We start from the raw sequence: 17,716 nt of genomic DNA on the forward strand, positions 1-17,716 counted from the left end.
CACAGAACAATAAGCTACACAATCCTTTGGATGCACGGATAGTATTTGTTAGAAGAATCAATTTATTGTTGGTTTTAATATTTTGTGCAATTGTTGACAATAAGAAAAACACACACTATCAGCAGCCTTATTTGTTTAGTGACAGTGATGCTACAGTAAATACAAGCATTATTGACAGGAAGCCAGGAAGGTTTTTTTTCCTCAAGCAGCGGAGGATTTAATCCTGCAGATAAGACCTGTGAAACCTCACTTGGTAATAGTATATCAGGATCCACTCTTCCATCCTGTTGCTACAGGCATACATACACAGACACATACAAATGAAAGTCACTTTCATCCTTTATTTATGAGACATGTGACTGTCTCATTCTAACCTGCAGCACTTGCTCCAGAAGATTGATGTATCCGGTGGTGCACTCAGAGCTGTACTGCAGGGCCTTGCTCCTCAGCTCCTCGCTTACTTCTGGGTGGAAAGCTGCTTGCTGGAAAAAGGACACAAAAATGGTTCCCAGTGGCATGTTTAGATTTAAAGCAGGTCCTGATATAAATGTGAAAAATGTGCCATGTGGGGCTTGAATAGCTTTTATACAATTCTTCATGTGGATAAGTACATTATCTAGCGCCAATAGCAGATCAAATTCATAGCTAATTAATTCATGAATTATTCCAAATAACTCTTCACTAATTAGTTTGTACTGCATTGATTTTCAGAAGCACAGCCTGCAATGCTCTCTCTGTCTCATTACAAGTGCTCTATAGTCACCGAAGGACATCCTGACTGATGCTCCGCGGCACGACTTTGAAAAGTGACTGAGTCACTACCGGCGGGAGCAGCCATAAAGTAGACTAGACTCTAATGTCCTATCTGCTCTCTGCAGGCTGGCCTCACATGTTCCCTGGCAGCCCGGTGACGTCTGTGTGAGGCCTGTTCTGGCAGGGCGGTGTGGATTAGCACCTTGCAGGCAGTCAGCATATCGGAGATGGCTTTGCGGCTCAGGTTGGCAGTGGCGATCACGTCCTCCTGCTGAGCGGAGTTGCCTGCAGCCACGGCCTTGGCTGTTGCCATGGTGATGCCCTTTGTCATGCGGATGAACTCCTCGGGTGTGGTGGACTTGTCCGGGGCGTCCTTGGAATGGAACACCTGACAAGATGGAGATCAACAGACGCAGGTTGGATACGGGCGTGGCAGGGGCTCAGATATGCTAAAGTCACCCTCCAACTAAAAATGTGTTTTCCTTTTTGTTTTAACAGACTGACATGTGAGCTTCAATGTGCATGTATGTAGCTATTTTATTTATTAACTTTTGGTTGTTTATTTACATTTTAAATCAAGTCCCCATCAACTTCCGTTGTTTAGGAGATGCTGCAGCGCTGTTTTGCCGTGAAGCTCCAGAAACATTTTGCGGACTACAAAACTTCAGCTTACTTTCCGCATGGGGGTCAGTAGATCATCACACATTTTTTATTTTTGGTTGAGCTTAAAGATGCAAACCTATAAGCATGATTTGTGAACCAGTGCACATACACTGAGAATGGTCTTTACGGTGAAGAAGGCGATCTCTTGTGTCTAGCGGGCAAACTTTAAAATTAGCATATTTATCAATTCTGTAATTTTTAACGAGGTAAAAGGAGTAGCTGCTTTTTTAAGGACGCGGAAAAAAAGGCATTGTTGCTCCAAGCAGATTATTTGTAAATGTGTCTCAATACATGTCTGAAGGGGATCTTTAATATAGAGAAGAAACAAAGAAGTCCACATGGACTTGTACAGCAGCAGAAAGTGAAAAACAAGTGAGCAGGACAGGACGTCTTGTTATGGGTAGCAGTAAAATTAGGACTTAGGTAGAATGTTGGATTTGGCTTTGGACACAGCTCTCTGTAAAGCCTCCTCTAGGGTTGGGGGTCCTCTGATAAGGATTAGCAGCAAATTACAAAAAAAAAACAAGCTCTTGAAATCTTCTTCCTTTCTCACTCTGGCTGCACCTGCTACACAGAGTCTGATAAGAGCTGTGGGAAACCTGCAGGGGCTGAGAGGCAAGGAGGAAGGAAAGGAGCTGGACAGATAATAAAGGAAAAAAAGAACAAAAAGCTCCCCTGTTTTTGTTCAGAATAATAGACACAGATATCCCTGACCCTGTTTGAGCCAGCTTTGCAGAGAGGCTGTGTCTCATCAGCTGACTCTCGAAAGACCACAAAGACGAGGTTCGGAGCCTGTGAGGCGCTCTTACTGTCAGCTCCTGCTTGATGCACTCAATGGTGGCCTCCAGTGCCCTCGTCCCGCGAGTCGCTTCATCCTCCACTGCCTTCACTGTTTTTAGAAGAGACGTCACGTTGGTCACCATGACCTGTCAAATAAAGGGAGTCATAATGAGGCTCACAGTCAAACCAGGAGGTGGAGCTCTTTCTACCCAACTGCAAAACATTACTAAAATATTTTTGCTTCCTCCTTCTTCACCGATTCCATTACAGTGAATAATGGTTACACATGTAGAGGGTGCTTATCTAATGAACATTAAAGACATCAGCTGCTGAACAAAGACAAGACTGAGGGATGTATTTCGAATTGAAAGATGGTGATTTACTACTGCTAATACAGTTCATTCACTGACACCTAGAATGAAAAAAAAAATAAAAAATCAAGCTTTATTCACAGTGACGCAGTCTGTTCTGTCTGTGCTGCGTTCAAAGTGTACATTATTAAGTTAGGAATTTGAGCAACACGATCGCCAGGAGTTTGAGAGGGTCCCATTTGGAGGTCACCATATGTTGGAGGAACAGAACCAATCTGTCAACATAACCAAGTCCATGGGTGGCCCTAATTCCATTTAGATGAGAAAACATAAGAAACCTCATGCAACAGTTGAAGTTACACGCTGTGCCAGGGATGATAGTTGAGAGGAAAAGAAATAAACAATATAAGGAAGTTTGCTGAAGACGAGCAAACCTTTGGTTCAGAGGTGTCTGAGGCTCTGCGACTGATACAAATACTTTGATCTTTGTTTCTCTGTTGCAGTGACCGCAGCTGCACCAAGGTTGGATACAAAGGGTCTGATCTCTGCTTTTTGTTCTTCAGCAGTTGGCAGGTGTGACAGCAGTCACGACGATCAAGAGTAAAACTCTCCCCTCTGGTGTGTGTATGATGCAGATTCTCGTAGCTTTCAGTGGCACCTGGAGGTTGCTCAACATCTTTTCTCTGATGCAGTTTTCACCAGAAAAAAACTTGAACTGAAACTGAAATTTTTTTCACCTGATATTTACTTTATTTTTGACTGCATTTGCTTTACATTACACTTCCTGTGTACTTATATTATAACTTTACTTTTTATTTCAGATTGTAAATTTGTAACTCCATATGCCACCTATTGCATGTCTGTTCTAAAAGAGGACTCCCTCAAGTGTTTTTTTTTCTTAAAGATTATATGATTTTTTTAATGCAGAGTTTTTCCTTACCCACACCAAGGGTATGGCGGGCCCTTTTATCATTCAATCAGCAGGGCTGACTAGCAGCAATTTAGTTTTCACTGATGTCAAAATGTCATTCTAAGTAGTTAAAATGTATTTTCACAGGTAGAAATCACATTTTTCCAAGTCAAAACTGAATAAATCTTTAATTTAATCATTGGTTTCATTAACCTGTGAGAATAACGATTGCACATATCCACAATAGTATTTTTATATGTTGAAAGAAAGGACAGTGACTAGTGGAAACCTTAAGAGGACAAATTAAATTCCTAATTAAATTAGTTTTTAATTAAAACTGTGTATGCGCCTCATGCGGCTGACCTTGACACTAAAGTGATGTTAAATTGACACCCGCTGATGTCGTCATCAGTATCAGCTGTGATCTGCATGCAGTTTCAGGACGCCAAGAGCAGAAACAGCAGTTTTTTTTCTTTACAAAGTTACTTTTCATTTGATGAAGTTTCAGCCACACACACACACACATGCACACACACACACACACACACACACACACACACACACGCACGGTTATTTGTTCTTATTTCTATTCATCCATCAACTGGACATCAAGCTGTGAGTGCCTTGCTGAAAGAACTTAACTTCAGTGACTCAAACCTTTCTGTGTTATGCAAGGCAGCACAAGAAAACCACTCTGGATACATCGCCCTCATTAATTATGGATATGTGTATTCGTACAACTGGTACAAATTCCTTTCGTTAAATCTGAAATTCAATTCTGACTAGTTTCAAAAAGAATTGAAGATATCTTACGTATCATTTTTACTAGTACGAATGTAATTTTCACTAGTAACAGTTGTATATCAGATATCTCAAATTACATTCTTGCCAGTTACAATTCCAAACCGACATATCAATAATGTGTTTTTTTTTACATTCAGAGAAAACTTAGTAAAAGTAAAGTAAAACTCATTTGGCACTACAAATAGAATTGTGAGGCTGAGCTTTATCAGATCAGATCCTGACAGTTGATTCAAAAACATGCCCTCCTGTAGTCTCAGTGGTTATAATACCATAAAAAAAGCTCTGTGGTTGCAAACAGATCTCAGTAAAGCACACCAACCCTCTCTCAGACACACACACACACACACACACACACACACACACACACACGGGCTTCATCTCAAGTGATGCATCTAGTCCACATACAGGTATGACAGAAAAAGAGAATACCTTACAAAAACTGATAAGAAGTGTCATATCATTCTTTTGAAAAGCCTTACTTTGTGCTATCAGATACGTCAAGCTGAACATAGCAATTCTACAAAGAAAGCGTTTGTGGAATCGATGTCTGCGTGCATTCCTCTGAGTGAGGAAGCATAAGCTGAATAATAAATTACAGACTTGTGTTGCTGACATCAACACTTGTGTGAAAGTCTATTCCTTTACCTTGGCGGCGCCCTTCAGCTGATACATGGACGGGTCGTCAGCTGGCTTGCCGGCTGCACATTTGGTGGCACCGATGAGTTCGGCCAGCGCCTTGGCCACATCCCGCACGGCGTTTATCAGAACCACCTGAGGGGATAGAGTTTGTATCAATACGGCACAATGGTCAGAGTACAGGTTTATCAGTAACACCCCGGGGAAAGGATTTAACACCGCAGCTGTTATCACTCCCACCTAGTCATGATACTTCAGACTTAGTGGAGGGCAGAGATAGAGGCATGCACACAGGGGGGGAGAGAAGACACAATGTGTATCTGATGAAAATGCAATTGCACAGATAATCTAACCCTGGGTGTACAGAAAGATAGAGGACATTCATTGTGGATGACTAATGTTACAGAATTGCATAATGATAATGGGTTATAATAGGCGGTTAAAGCTCTGCGCAGCTGAATTAAAAAGTCATAACTGAGCTTTGCTAGAAAATAAAAGGCGTACATCTGTGACTACATATGGCTGAAACATCTGCGGTTGCATTAGACATTCTTTGGTGGAAAATGTGTTTTGGATTTTTTTCGTCACCTGTGTCTCAGGGTCCTCAGAACCCATACTGGTCGCTCCCAGTTTGACCACCTCAGTGAGCTGGGTGATGGTCTTGGCTGAGGACTGGGCGGCCTGGGCCAGTTTCTCCTGGCTGGACGCGGCTCCAGCGACCAGCAGCTTGGTGTCCTCCACCAGCGCCTTGGCTGTCTTCAAGATGCTCTCCCTGAAGGATGACGGGACACATTGTATCACAATCTGCTCCGCAGTCGCACTCAAGTACCAGCAATATGAAAGGAAGCTGTCGCTTTTCTAATAGAGTGTGTGTTGAGTAAGTAAATTCAGCTTTGTTGACAAACTGCACTTCTGATTGAGTCATCAGAAGAAAAAGAGAGATCAGTGTCAAAACCCAGCAACCGAAATCTAGTTATATTACCCTCTTGCTCATGAAACCTCTTAATCTACTGCCCGTTTCTAACCACCATCAAATATCTCTCCTCTTTGGTGATTTGAGCTATTCATCTCACATCATTTCTTTGCTTCAAGGTCATTGTACCTGTGGTCAGCAAAAGACTCTTCATTCTCAGGGTTCAGTGTTCCAGCTGAGGCGAACATGATGGTGGTGTCCAGGTCAGCAATGATGCCAGAAACAGCGCTGGCTGCTGTGATACAGGCCTGGGTGCCTTTGTTCCCCGCCTGCAATGCTGACAGCACCAAGGACACCTGGAACATGAAGCATGCTGTCTTCAGAGGTGTAAAAACAGCTAAAAAAAATAACACCAGTTTCTGTATGCACTGCACACGTTTAATGATTAAACAGCAGCTTTTCCTCTTGCTAGGATGTTGGCAGAGCCTTTATGAAGCAGTTGAGTGAGGTTGTAAACGTGAAAGATCTGGACGAGACGGATTAAAGGAGCACGCTGGGAGCAAGAAAAGAGAGCAAGGTTAAACATGCATTCAGAGTCTGCTGCACAATCACATTAAGTCAATGAGCCTGACTCTGCAAATCACACATCCCCATTGAGGACCGCACTCTGCCCATCCCTCACAAACAAATGGAAAGCCCTGAGAGGTAGTTATCAACAAGCTTCACATATCAGCAGGCATGAGACCCCAAATTATTCAAGTTTGATATAAGCCCTGAATCAAATCACGGCCTCAGAGCGCAGAGAAATGTTAATGTGCGAGCAGCTTGGCTAGTTGCTGCCAGGGTCACAGCAGGCAGACATTTGTATTATTATTAACTGCACAGTGTGAGGTTGGTCAGGAGAGCATGCTCTCATGACCCGCATGACTGCTAAAATAATAACAATATATCAGTAAAGCACCAGTCATTTCCACCTAAAATAACATACATTGTAATAATGCATAAGTTCAAAATTAAGCTAAAGCTAAACCTTACTAAAAATAAATTGAATAATAATTGAAATGCAAAGCAATCCTGTCAGCCACAGCATAGCAAACAATTATTCAATCTGAGCTGCTTCTTCTTACATGTCCTCTACCACTTTATTTAAATAAGTGTATATACAGCAACTGTATTGAGCAATGCATGAAATATATTTTCATAAAAATGCTAATGCTGAGCTGATGCTGCTTCCCAACTTCAAACAGCAGAGATGGCAAATTATGACAGCAGAAATAGACTTCCTTTAAAAAGTCAAGTTATATATATACACTGGAATAACTGTCTGCCTCCAGCAAACAATCAAGTGCACTTCACATTCATGTCAGTCCAGACTCACATGATATATGTAGTGTAACTTTAAAGACTGTTTTTACAGAGGAATGCAGAAGAGCCTGAAGCTCAATACCAGCAAAATCAATGAGCTTGCAGCAACAAAATTGGATGCTTAACACACATAACAAACTAAAGGTAAATAAAGTAACAATCTTTGTTCTTGAGTTATAGTGTTGAAGAAGTGTCAGAGAGAGAGAGTTATTGCAGAACATTATGATCAGGCATGGGGAGTAACAGAATACAGAATACTGCTCATGAATTATCATGAATGAGTCACGCTAAAATCCTGTTTTGTGAGGTCACAGTGACCTTTGACCTTTTGTCCATTAAAATCTACTCAGTTTATCCTGGACCTCCGACTGAACGTTTGTGCCAAATTTGAAGAATTCCCTGGAGGCGGTCCATGAGATGCCGTGTTCACGAGAACGGACTGATAACCTGGAAATATAATCACTCTGGCCATGACTTTCGCAAGCACGTAGGCATTAAGAGCTTTTTTCTCAAGAGTTTAAGCTCTCTGTCCACATAGCTTACCTTCTCTGTGACTGCCCGGGCACACTCAATGAGCTCCCTCTTGGAGAAGCTGTCAGTGGGGCTGAGCTGCAGGGCGCCAGCCTTCTGGACCAGGTAGATGCAGCCATGGCCCAGCTCCTGCACCCGGGACTTTATCTGGAAGCCAACCTGAAAGCACAACCAGGCACCGACTTACGCCGCATCCATAGTCTCATTTGAGTCACTGTACCGTAGAATTGCACTCATGTCCTAAACTGGCATGCCTCTTATCCAGCAGGTGGATAAAAAATTATTTCAAGCACCCTTACAGAGGCAGTGCTGGCACTACACCTTTAATTTCCAGACTGAGATTAACGGGTGGGTGGTACTTCATTATAAGCATCACTATAGGCTTTTAGACTTGTAGAGGCACAATGTCGCTATGGCAACCAGCCGGTTTTCCGGCTGCCTGCTATATGTGCGATATTGATAAGAGCTGTGTGTTTATTAGTGCGATGTTTCCACACATTGCAGGACTACACAGCAAAGCTTTAAGAAAGGATGTGGGTCTTGAGAGTGATGGATACTGCAGGGGTTTATTTCCGTTTGATCTCACACTGTCCGGAGCAGCCTTGAGGAAGGGGTGTCATATCAAAGAACAGAAAACATCAGTGTGTGAGTGGATATATCCGAAAGCATTTTTTGCTGTAACATGCAGACCTAGGCTGATATTTCAGTCTGACGTTTCAGGGGCACAACTGCAAAGAGATATACAGCGTGTAAATCTTTCATAAGAGTGTGTAATTTTCCCCCACATGTGACAGAGTGCACAGCTCTCACCTCCTCTGGCTCTGCAGTGGCTGCAGCGAGGCGTCCTTGGTGTGCTAGCTGTCCGTAGTCCACTGTCACCTGAGAGGCAAGGCCGCCAAGCTCTTCAGGGCAGGTTACCGACTTAGTCATCTGGCAGCGGAGAGAACATACGTAGGCACATTGATGCTTCTGTAGCTCTACTGACAAATATTGTCTTAGTAGATTGGATACTTAATGGAAAACACACAGAGCCAGGCATGTACATCCCAGTGCATTAGTGCACTCACCATCTCCTGAGCAGTGATAGCGATGGCCTTGGAGAACTTCACCATGGTGGTCTGGTAGTCCACAAAGGAGCCCTCAGGTTCAGGGGGTGTTCCTTCATCCACCTGTGAAGATATCAACCTGTTAGTACTTACATAGCTATATGTGTTTTTGCACTAGGTACTCCCATTTATATAAGATTTATGATATAGTTTGATACAACTTTACAAAAAAGCATACTATAATGAGTTTTATAGGTTTCAGTAACTTATCTTATGCATTGTTAATAAATTGAAGTTAAACCTTCAATAAGAAGCTGTGAATTCCTGTATAATATTATCCTTTATTCTGTATTATACTACAAATGCTTTATAGACTAGAGTATTAGGATGTTAATGTGCTAACCGTGAGTGCTATGCTTTTGGTTTGCCAAGTTGTCAGTGCAAAATGATGTGAAGGATTATCTTGGTTGATAACCTGCCAATGGAGATTTTGTTACCTCTAATTTTTGGAAGATGACTGCAAACCAAACCATGGCGTGACCATTAAAGGAGACCTATTCAGCTTTTTGCTTTTTTCCCCTTTTCTTCTTTTTTTTATACAGGTTCTTGAGCGTGTAAAAGATCTTGACAGTTAAAAAGCTCAAAGCGTGCACCAACAGAAGCTCCTTGTCGGAAGTCTCGCCTTTAATTCTGTGACTTTGTGACATCACACCTTTTCACAGAGTCACACATTTGCATCATTAATTAGCACAGCTGCTCTGTTGTTGTTGTTGTTAGTGATGCTGCAGCAGTGTATCGAGAAAACGGATTTGTTTCTTGAGCACGTAAACCAAGTAGTAAAATACCCAAAATAAAATTATGAACCTGAAAATGAGCATAATATGTCTCCTTCAAATCAGTCAGGACATCATATCGTCCAATATAAACTTTTTACAGATAGACCGTGTCTATCTATTCGAGATGTTGGCATAAGTAACAAGAAACTGCAGTACAGAAATACCCAAGATATGATTTATAGAGTGTCTCCATTATATAGAATCTCCACCAGAGAGCACTAACAATTTTATTTTTCACCCAGCTCAGAATAAATCCTGATCACAATCCTTTAATAACCAAATTCAAGGAATCTTTATCAAAACATTTGCTAATGTTATGCGTTTATGTCAAAAATATATGAATGTACTGATAAATTGTGAACAGATTTTTGAACTCTCAGTCAGTCGGGCTACAGTCCAAACCATTTAAGTTTCTTACATTTATGACTGCAGACCTGAAAGATGTCGCTGATGAAGGACTGTGAATTTTCTTGCATTATAGTAAACTATCACGTCTGCAACTGCGGGTGTAAACAAGTCATTTATAAACGTATGGTTTCTCTAGAAGGCACATTATTGTAGGGATTCAGATGGTCCAAACTCAGGGTGATTAATTCAAGAGGCTGTTTCGAAGATAAATCGAGCTTTGCCGGCTATACCAACATTTGATGCACCCCATTTGGCAACTCAAGATCTTTTAATAGAACAACGTGTTAATTGTTGTATAATTTCAAAACAATTAAAAAGCCATTAGTGAGAACATATAAACCTTTTTTATGTATGCATTTGTGTAAAGTGTTCCACTTTATATATGCTGATGGAGTTTTAATGAAGGTTGCCCCTTTATGTTTATATTGAGGGCAAAACAAAATAAAGGAAGATTTAGGATGAAATCTGAGCCGAGCATTTCTATCTGAGAATGTGCATATCATTATCAATTATCAACCGCGCCGTCAGCCCAGCGACATGTCCCCCAGCAGGAATAAATGACAGCTGACATCACCAGTGGGCTCAGGCTGTGGATTTAAAACTTGTCATCTACTGGACTAATGAGAGTCACTGACAAGGACACACTCAGCTCACCCGCAGTGGAATAACTCTTCCAGGGGAAAGCTCATTTTGCCTTCAGACAAATAAGATAGGGAATATGTGTCAACCTGAAATCTATGTAAACCACCTAAGCAGCCTTCTCATGAGGGAACGCATACATACTGTATGAGCATCTTCTAACAAAACACAAACAAACACACCCTTACTCACCCTGCCCATGGCCTCAGCGATGGACTCCACCATACCCCCGACCATGCCTCCTTCGCTGGCCGCCTCGTTCAAAGTCACCATGATGTCGTCCACAGCCTCCTTCATCAGCTGGGCTGCTTCAGAGATGGCATCGTGGGTGTGGGACGCCTGGGGACACAGTCAGCTGATTAACGCTGGTGTGACATTGTCTTAGTCGAGCCAGGAGGAGATTTATCAGCTTGACAACAGCTCGAGTGTGTCCCTTCAGCTGGTAGCTCTCACGATAGGACACGTCACCAGGGTGGATGCTTACTGCTGTTCGGACTTGTATCACCTAAGTAACTTGCTTGTAGGTCATCAGAATGTAGTTCTACATTCATATTTGCATTGTGGTCATTTTTTGTGTATTAAACAATGGTTTAGGGCCATAAAAGGAAATAAAAAATTGAATATATTAGGTGTCAATTAATACATAAATATTGATTATTGTTGTATCATGATATTTCAGAAGTTAACAGGCTAACTGACTAACTGCTTGGCGCAATATTTCCACCTAGACTCTAGTTCCTGGAAGGCAGGTATCTGACTGATGGACATTGTATGTGAAACCAAAGATGACATCCCCTTAATTTTCCCATGAATAAAGGGAACTTTTTTTTTTTGGTTTTTGTGAACAAGTGGGCAATAAACTCAATTGAGTGAAATTTTTCATTGCCACGTTCCTTTTTAGTGTTATTTTGTCAATTTGATCTTTTTGTTTGCAAGCAGTAGCTTTCTAAATTGCTTCATTTCACCAAACTAGATTTCCTCCCTAGCTTTTCCAACACTGTGTAAGACTGAAAAATGTAATATTTCCAGGGAAACACAGACTGATTTTTATGCCTTAAAGTGAGCAAACAGACTAACCTTTCAACACTACTGTGTCTTCACCAGAGTCAGATTTGTTAGCCAGTCTGCACAATTAAAGGCTGCAAATGTTGTTTATTTATAAGGCTCTACTACAAAAACTGCCAAGTTACCTCTCTCTGGTTGACTTCAAGTTCAGTTCACTTACAATGTCAGGTCATAGAACATTTGGACATTAGCTGTACCTCTTGTTCACACTGAAATTGGCAAAAGTGGGTTCAAATACTGTGCTGCATACTGTAAATGTTTTTCTTAATTGTGAAAATGTATATTTGTTTCTGAAATTCTGTGTGTCTTTCTTAAACTGTATTTGTTCACTTTAAACACAGGTCTCTCTTAAACAAGGTCCTGATCTCAATAAGACAACCTGACACCTGTTTAAATAAAATAAAAATTCAATTACTGCACTCCACGCCACTTTTTCCTTTTTAAGTTTGCTGTCCTCAAACTGAAAAGCATCTGATTCAGCTGCATACTGTTGGAAGATAACATACAGTATATCAGAATCTAGGCAGGACATATAAGCAACAATTATGTTTGAGGAATAGCATAATCACCTGAAAATGGGATCTGAAGTTGTGCAGTTAACAGGTTTTAAAAAAAATGATCACTTAAATCTTAAAATCAATTCTAACACTAATGGAAAGCCATAAAACCGAGCGAGAACTCCTGCGGCTTTGTTCTGTATGAGTTTAATACGAGCGAATGACTTACAACTGAAAGAAGAGCATATAATAGAGAATTACAGAAGCCGAGGCAGGAGAATATTTTTCATGCTCAGCAGTAACAAATGGCTCGATTCTCGGCTTGACCTGTTGAAATGTAGCTTACTATCAGAGGTCAGACTTGAAAAAGAGATCATGGTCAGCTAGACACACTGAAGCTATATGAACTGTCTGGTACCTTTGGGTTTCCCCCGCCTTCCTTGGCAGCATAGAGCATCTGTAGGGAAGACTCTGACAGGGTCTTGGTCTGGTCTAGGATGGTCATCTGCTGCTGGTGGTCGTGCAGCTTAGAGGCCAGACCCACCGAGGCCACAATGAGTGGCTCAAAGTAACTGGCCAGCTGGGTCACCTGAGGGAATGAGTGTAAGAGAGCTGTCTGAGGAAGGATTGGATCACAAGATAGAAAACAGACGGAATGGGTTTTTCTTTCTAAATCTAGTGGGGATGAGGGGATATACGGTCAGATCGGCACCTTGTGTCCTAGTTGAGCAGCCTCGCCTCGGGCCGCGGTGGAGACAGGATCAATCAGATGACCAATCTCCTGCACAGACGATGTCAGCTGCTCCTGGAGCGCCTGGTGAGTTACAACGGCAGAGAATTACGTTATAAGTTACAACGGAAAGACTACAGATCCCATTAAGTTCTTTCTCTCGGACAAGATAGAGCTGATGGGGTATTTGAACTCACTTCCATGGAGATATCATCTCTGCAGGGCAAGGTCTGCCCAACTGCAGCTAGGGAAGCTTGCTCAATGTCCCGGATGCACTTATTGATGTTATCAATTGAGTAATCGCACTCCCTCTGTCCTGGTGCCTTGTCCCTGTTATCAGAGAGGTTGAAAACACATGTATGCTGTAAATACATCTCTACATTATTGAGCAAAGAAACATAAAAAAAACATTCACATCAACTAATAACTAATGCAAAATTTAATTGAAAGAAAAAAATTTTTTTTATAAACATGAAGCTAGAACCAGCAGCAGATGAGCTTAGCATAGCATAAACTGGCTATCGCCAAAGCCCCTTGTATGCTCACTAACTAACACATTATACTTGTTTGTTTAATCTGTCTAAGAAAGTTTTACAGGCCGTTTGTGCAGGACTATTTATTTTTTTTGACTGGGAGCAGTGACTCCCTGGATAAGTCCAGCTAATTAACTGCTGGCTTTAGTTCATATTCAGTATGCAGACATAGGGCGTATGAATCATGTCATCGAACTCTTGACAAAAGACACATTTTCTGGTGAAGCATACTATCAGTTATAATAAAATGCAATCTATTCTGGGACTTGGTTGCTGAAGGGAAAAGCCAAAGATGCTCTATAGTCAAAATCTGTGCTCATGTGGCACAGATACAGGAAGTGACTCTGTGTGCGCCGTCTTTTTTCTGATCCATCTCTGGAATAGTGTACGCATGTACAGAGGCGGGCAGGTAATAGAACAAAGAAGTTGAGCTTTAATGCAACTGACACTGTAGTACATAAAATCCAAAGTCCAAACATGTAAATCAAAAACCAGGCCAGGCAAAAAGGCTGGCCACCAAACTAAACTAAGACACAGGATCGCTGGATGAAAACAGATGAACCAACAAAGAGTGAGGGGGAAAACGGGCTTAAATACACAGGGAGTGATGAACTAATGAGCCACGGGTAAGCAGGAAAAATAGGGCTGGAGGACAGACAGTGAAGTGGAAAGTAAAACACGACACACGCGGATAAACTTTCAACATAAAACAGGAAATCAAAAAATGGATGATGAGGGTGGGGCACTCCCTTTGATAAAATGTGTCTCATCAATGCTCTACAATGCTCACTTACTGTATCTATTATAAGACAGCGGGAATCTCAGCAGATGCAAAGCAATGTGGCAATTTATTGCTTAGCTGAGCAGGTATCATTGAATAAGCCCTCTGGTTTCAGAAACAATTTTCTTTCCACCAACTGTGAGCAAACAATTATACACTTTGATTCAGTGTAATCCTGTAGAGACAGATGTGGCAGTCGGTGGGATTAATACCAACCTGATGGACGTGATGAGGCTCTTGATGGAGTCGGATACAGTTCTGGAGTGGCCGGCAAGTATGGACCAGGTGGGAGGATCTTTGGGGTTGAGGACAAGCGATCGGGCTGTTTCTAAAAGGTAAGTCGAACTATCGAGCATGGAACGGGCTGAACGCACAATAGGCTCCTGGGCTGCTGAACCCTGTGGAAATTACGAAAGGTTAGCGCAGGTGAAACAACAAGTCAGGTAACAGAGCTAGCCACATTGGTATGACAGAGCTGTTAATATTCCTTGACTACCTTGGAGAGATCAAAGGTGCAATCAAAGGGGGGGATGAGATTAGAAAGACAGCTTTACACACATGCAGGAAGAAACACCTTCAGTCTTTATGATCCGAGCCAAAGCCTCCCTCGACAATTAGATTAACAAGCTGGAGATTAGAGCAGCTGTGCTGAGAGAGAGTGCCGTTAAACACTGCCCTCCACAAGATTACAGCCATAAAGCTTTTAGAGGACTGCGCGAGAACTTGTTCCGCTTTAGATTGAAAAATAAAAATCCATCTTTCTCTTCGAGTCTTTTCTTGACTTTTAAAAGAAAAAGGAAAATTTGACCTCAATCCAATTCCCCCCATGTTCGCTGTACAAATCTGTCTGTGTTGGCTCACATAAGAGTGCTTGTTTAAAGTGGATTGAGCGCAGAAGTCACAAACATATTCATTAAATCTCTCGAAAGAGTTGTTGGAAGATCCTCCGTAGGACGAGTGGAAATACTAATAGGATGTTTTCGAGAACAGAGAACAATCTAAACGGGGCACAACAAACAAGTAGAGCTGCAGTGATTCTCTGATTCCAGCTTCTTAAATATGAATATGGTCTGGTTTCTTTAGTCCTCTATGACAATAAACTGAATATCTTCGGGTTGTGGACAAAACAAGACATTTGAGGACGTCATCTTGGGCTGTAGGAAACCTTCTCTTTTTTAAAACCATTTTCTGACATACTATAAACCTAAAGACTAACCAATTAATGAAGGAAAATAATCAATTAAGATCCAGCTCTACGAACAAGCATGAAAATGGATGAATACCTCATTGCTGATCTGAGCTGGGATGCTTGCAAACTCAGGGTTGTTGGCAAAGGTTGACAGGTTTTCAACAGCCTCAAGGAGTGGTGTCGTAGCAACACGGCACCTGTTTCTATTCTCTTCTGAAAAATCCCCATCCAAGGCCTGAAACAAGACAATGGTGTATGAATATTTTACCATGTTTTTGTGAGGACTGAATTCGACGCACATCCACAGCTTCTCACACGACGAAAAAATTCTGTAACAAATTTACACTCAACGTTTTGATCAGTTGGGGAGTTGACCTTGATGGTTTTGACAAGGTTGGCTGTGGTGTTGGCCACCTCTTTGGCTGACTGGACAAACTGTCTCCTAGCCACAGGGTTGGAGGTCTTGGAGGACGCCAGGCGGCAGGCGTTACAGAGAGCTGAGGTGTGCTTGGCAACAATTGTTGCTGCCGACAAGACCTGACATACAAAGATACACCAACAAATAGGAAGCAGAGTTGTATAGATGGAATTTTCTGTCAATTTTAAGATTTTCAAACTTAATGAGCCATTTGACTAGAGTCACAAGAGATCTATATGCACGACTGTCCCAAATGCAGTCCCCATATGCCAGGTAATCGTCCCCGCATGGACCCTCTTACCTGTGATGGACTACTGGCAGGGTCCACTAAGTTCTGACACGCCATCTGTATAGCCTGGTGGGCTCTTGCAAACTGGATGGGATCCACCAGCCCCTCGTGGCCTGATTGGCTATTGGGATCAGACACACCTACAAGATAAGAGGCCTACAAGGCAGAAAACATAAAAGTTATTTCATGAATTTCTTTTCTTCCTTAATTGACTGATTCATCAGTTTGCCCCTGGACAAGATCTTTATTGTCCCCCAAGATAGCATTTTTTGTCACACACAAGCTAATCAGCTCCACACACAGTCCAAGTGGATGAACAGATACATAGGTAGATTCAACTATAGTAATAGTTTTCATTGAAATAATTTCAAAAATATTTTTACACAACCTTTGTCATTCAAGTGCAAAGCAAAATGAAAAAATGGAAACGTGGGGGATCGTAAAGGACTATCTTATCGTACCTTATCTGATAAACTTTACGATTGCTTAGTAAATGATTTATAAAAAAATGTACCGTCTGTTAACGGTCAAATAACTGCTAATTACGTTTAATAACTATATATTTAACATTTATTAATGATGGTTACTCTACTAATTAAATCCTCTAGATGCAAATTACACCTCAAGAAATGATAGGATAGAACAGCCATGCTCAATGGCACTAAAGCATTGGGCCCATTAAATGCAATATGACTCAAACCTGCTTGCTTGCAGCTTTAAAGAAAGGGTCAATTTTTCCATTACATAAAGATCCTTCATCCTCTGATTAACAAACGCGTTTCACGCTGTAAACATTTTCTTGTTATGGTTGTCTGACTACTAAAATCATGTGTGTGGATAATCGGCCGAGGCATAACACATCAAACCTAAACATAATCTTAATATCAAGTACGCCCTCTTTTACCTTATGTAAGTCCTGCCAAAAGGAGTAAAATATATATGATATGACTGGCATTTAGAAAAAACACACTGTCTCCAGCTAGTTGAGTCCTCCGAGAAATGTTTTCTGAGCTGGTGTAATAAAGAAGATACATACATGGATTCATATTGTATTCATGGGGGAGCGTTCTGAAGGCAGGTAAGCACGAGAAGCAAAAGATCTGTCAGAGTGTGCCCTTTTCAAGACAGGGGACCTGAATGTTGTGTGGAGGCGAGAATGTTATTTTACAGCTCTAAGGTTGAAGTCTGTAAAACCTCCAATGAAACCTGACTCATCCTGCCTCTCTGTCATGACTTCCAATCGAAGTGTCCTGCTAAGGTTTAAATGCTATTTATGAATGGCTCCCACTTTGTGATGACGTTTGAACTTCTTCTCATGTATTGTTTAGAGGGCTGTAACAACCTTGAAAATGACAGACATTTTGTTTTTGCGTTATCTAAATGTAATGGCACTCGTAGCTGAGATGAGAGCAGACGAGTTGGTACCATGCGGTGGTCTCACCTGTCCTGCAGCCTCCGTCAGTCCACACAGAGCTTTGGACGCCACGCCCACGCTCTCCCCGAAGGCTACCACATCGCCCGTCTTACAGTGCTGAGAAATGCCAGCCATTGACTCTCCCAAGACCTGAGGCGTTTGGAAATGGAGGACAAATTAGATCTTCAGCTGCCTGCTACGTAAA

General features: G+C 41.7%; 1 protein-coding gene across 4 annotated transcripts in view; it reads right to left on the reverse strand.

Annotated features, from left to right (window-relative positions):
* Positions 1 to 17,716, reverse strand: part of tln2b (talin 2b) — a 93,720-nt gene that overhangs the window by 10,734 nt on the left and 65,270 nt on the right. For 3 of the 4 annotated variants that reach the window (XM_084363187.1, XM_084363185.1, XM_084363186.1), the window contains exons 33-50: positions 17,539 to 17,661; positions 16,110 to 16,253; positions 15,742 to 15,927; positions 15,485 to 15,625; positions 14,418 to 14,599; positions 13,085 to 13,217; positions 12,870 to 12,971; positions 12,576 to 12,746; positions 10,788 to 10,934; positions 8,734 to 8,835; positions 8,477 to 8,596; positions 7,679 to 7,825; positions 5,960 to 6,126; positions 5,446 to 5,629; positions 4,867 to 4,992; positions 2,226 to 2,342; positions 956 to 1,141; positions 375 to 482 (exon numbers count right to left, since the gene is read on the reverse strand). In XM_084363187.1, the coding sequence (XP_084219313.1) occupies positions 375 to 482; positions 956 to 1,141; positions 2,226 to 2,342; positions 4,867 to 4,992; positions 5,446 to 5,629; positions 5,960 to 6,126; positions 7,679 to 7,825; positions 8,477 to 8,596; positions 8,734 to 8,835; positions 10,788 to 10,934; positions 12,576 to 12,746; positions 12,870 to 12,971; positions 13,085 to 13,217; positions 14,418 to 14,599; positions 15,485 to 15,625; positions 15,742 to 15,927; positions 16,110 to 16,253; positions 17,539 to 17,661 (2,586 nt within the window). The remainder of the gene's footprint in view (positions 1 to 374; positions 483 to 955; positions 1,142 to 2,225; positions 2,343 to 4,866; positions 4,993 to 5,445; positions 5,630 to 5,959; positions 6,127 to 7,678; positions 7,826 to 8,476; positions 8,597 to 8,733; positions 8,836 to 10,787; positions 10,935 to 12,575; positions 12,747 to 12,869; positions 12,972 to 13,084; positions 13,218 to 14,417; positions 14,600 to 15,484; positions 15,626 to 15,741; positions 15,928 to 16,109; positions 16,254 to 17,538; positions 17,662 to 17,716) is intronic. The other variant, XM_084363188.1, reaches the window with a different exon arrangement.

Source organism: Pagrus pagrus (genome assembly GCF_965226575.1).
Source record: "Pagrus pagrus genome assembly, chromosome: 10".
Taxonomy (NCBI): Eukaryota; Metazoa; Chordata; class Actinopteri; order Spariformes; family Sparidae; genus Pagrus; species Pagrus pagrus.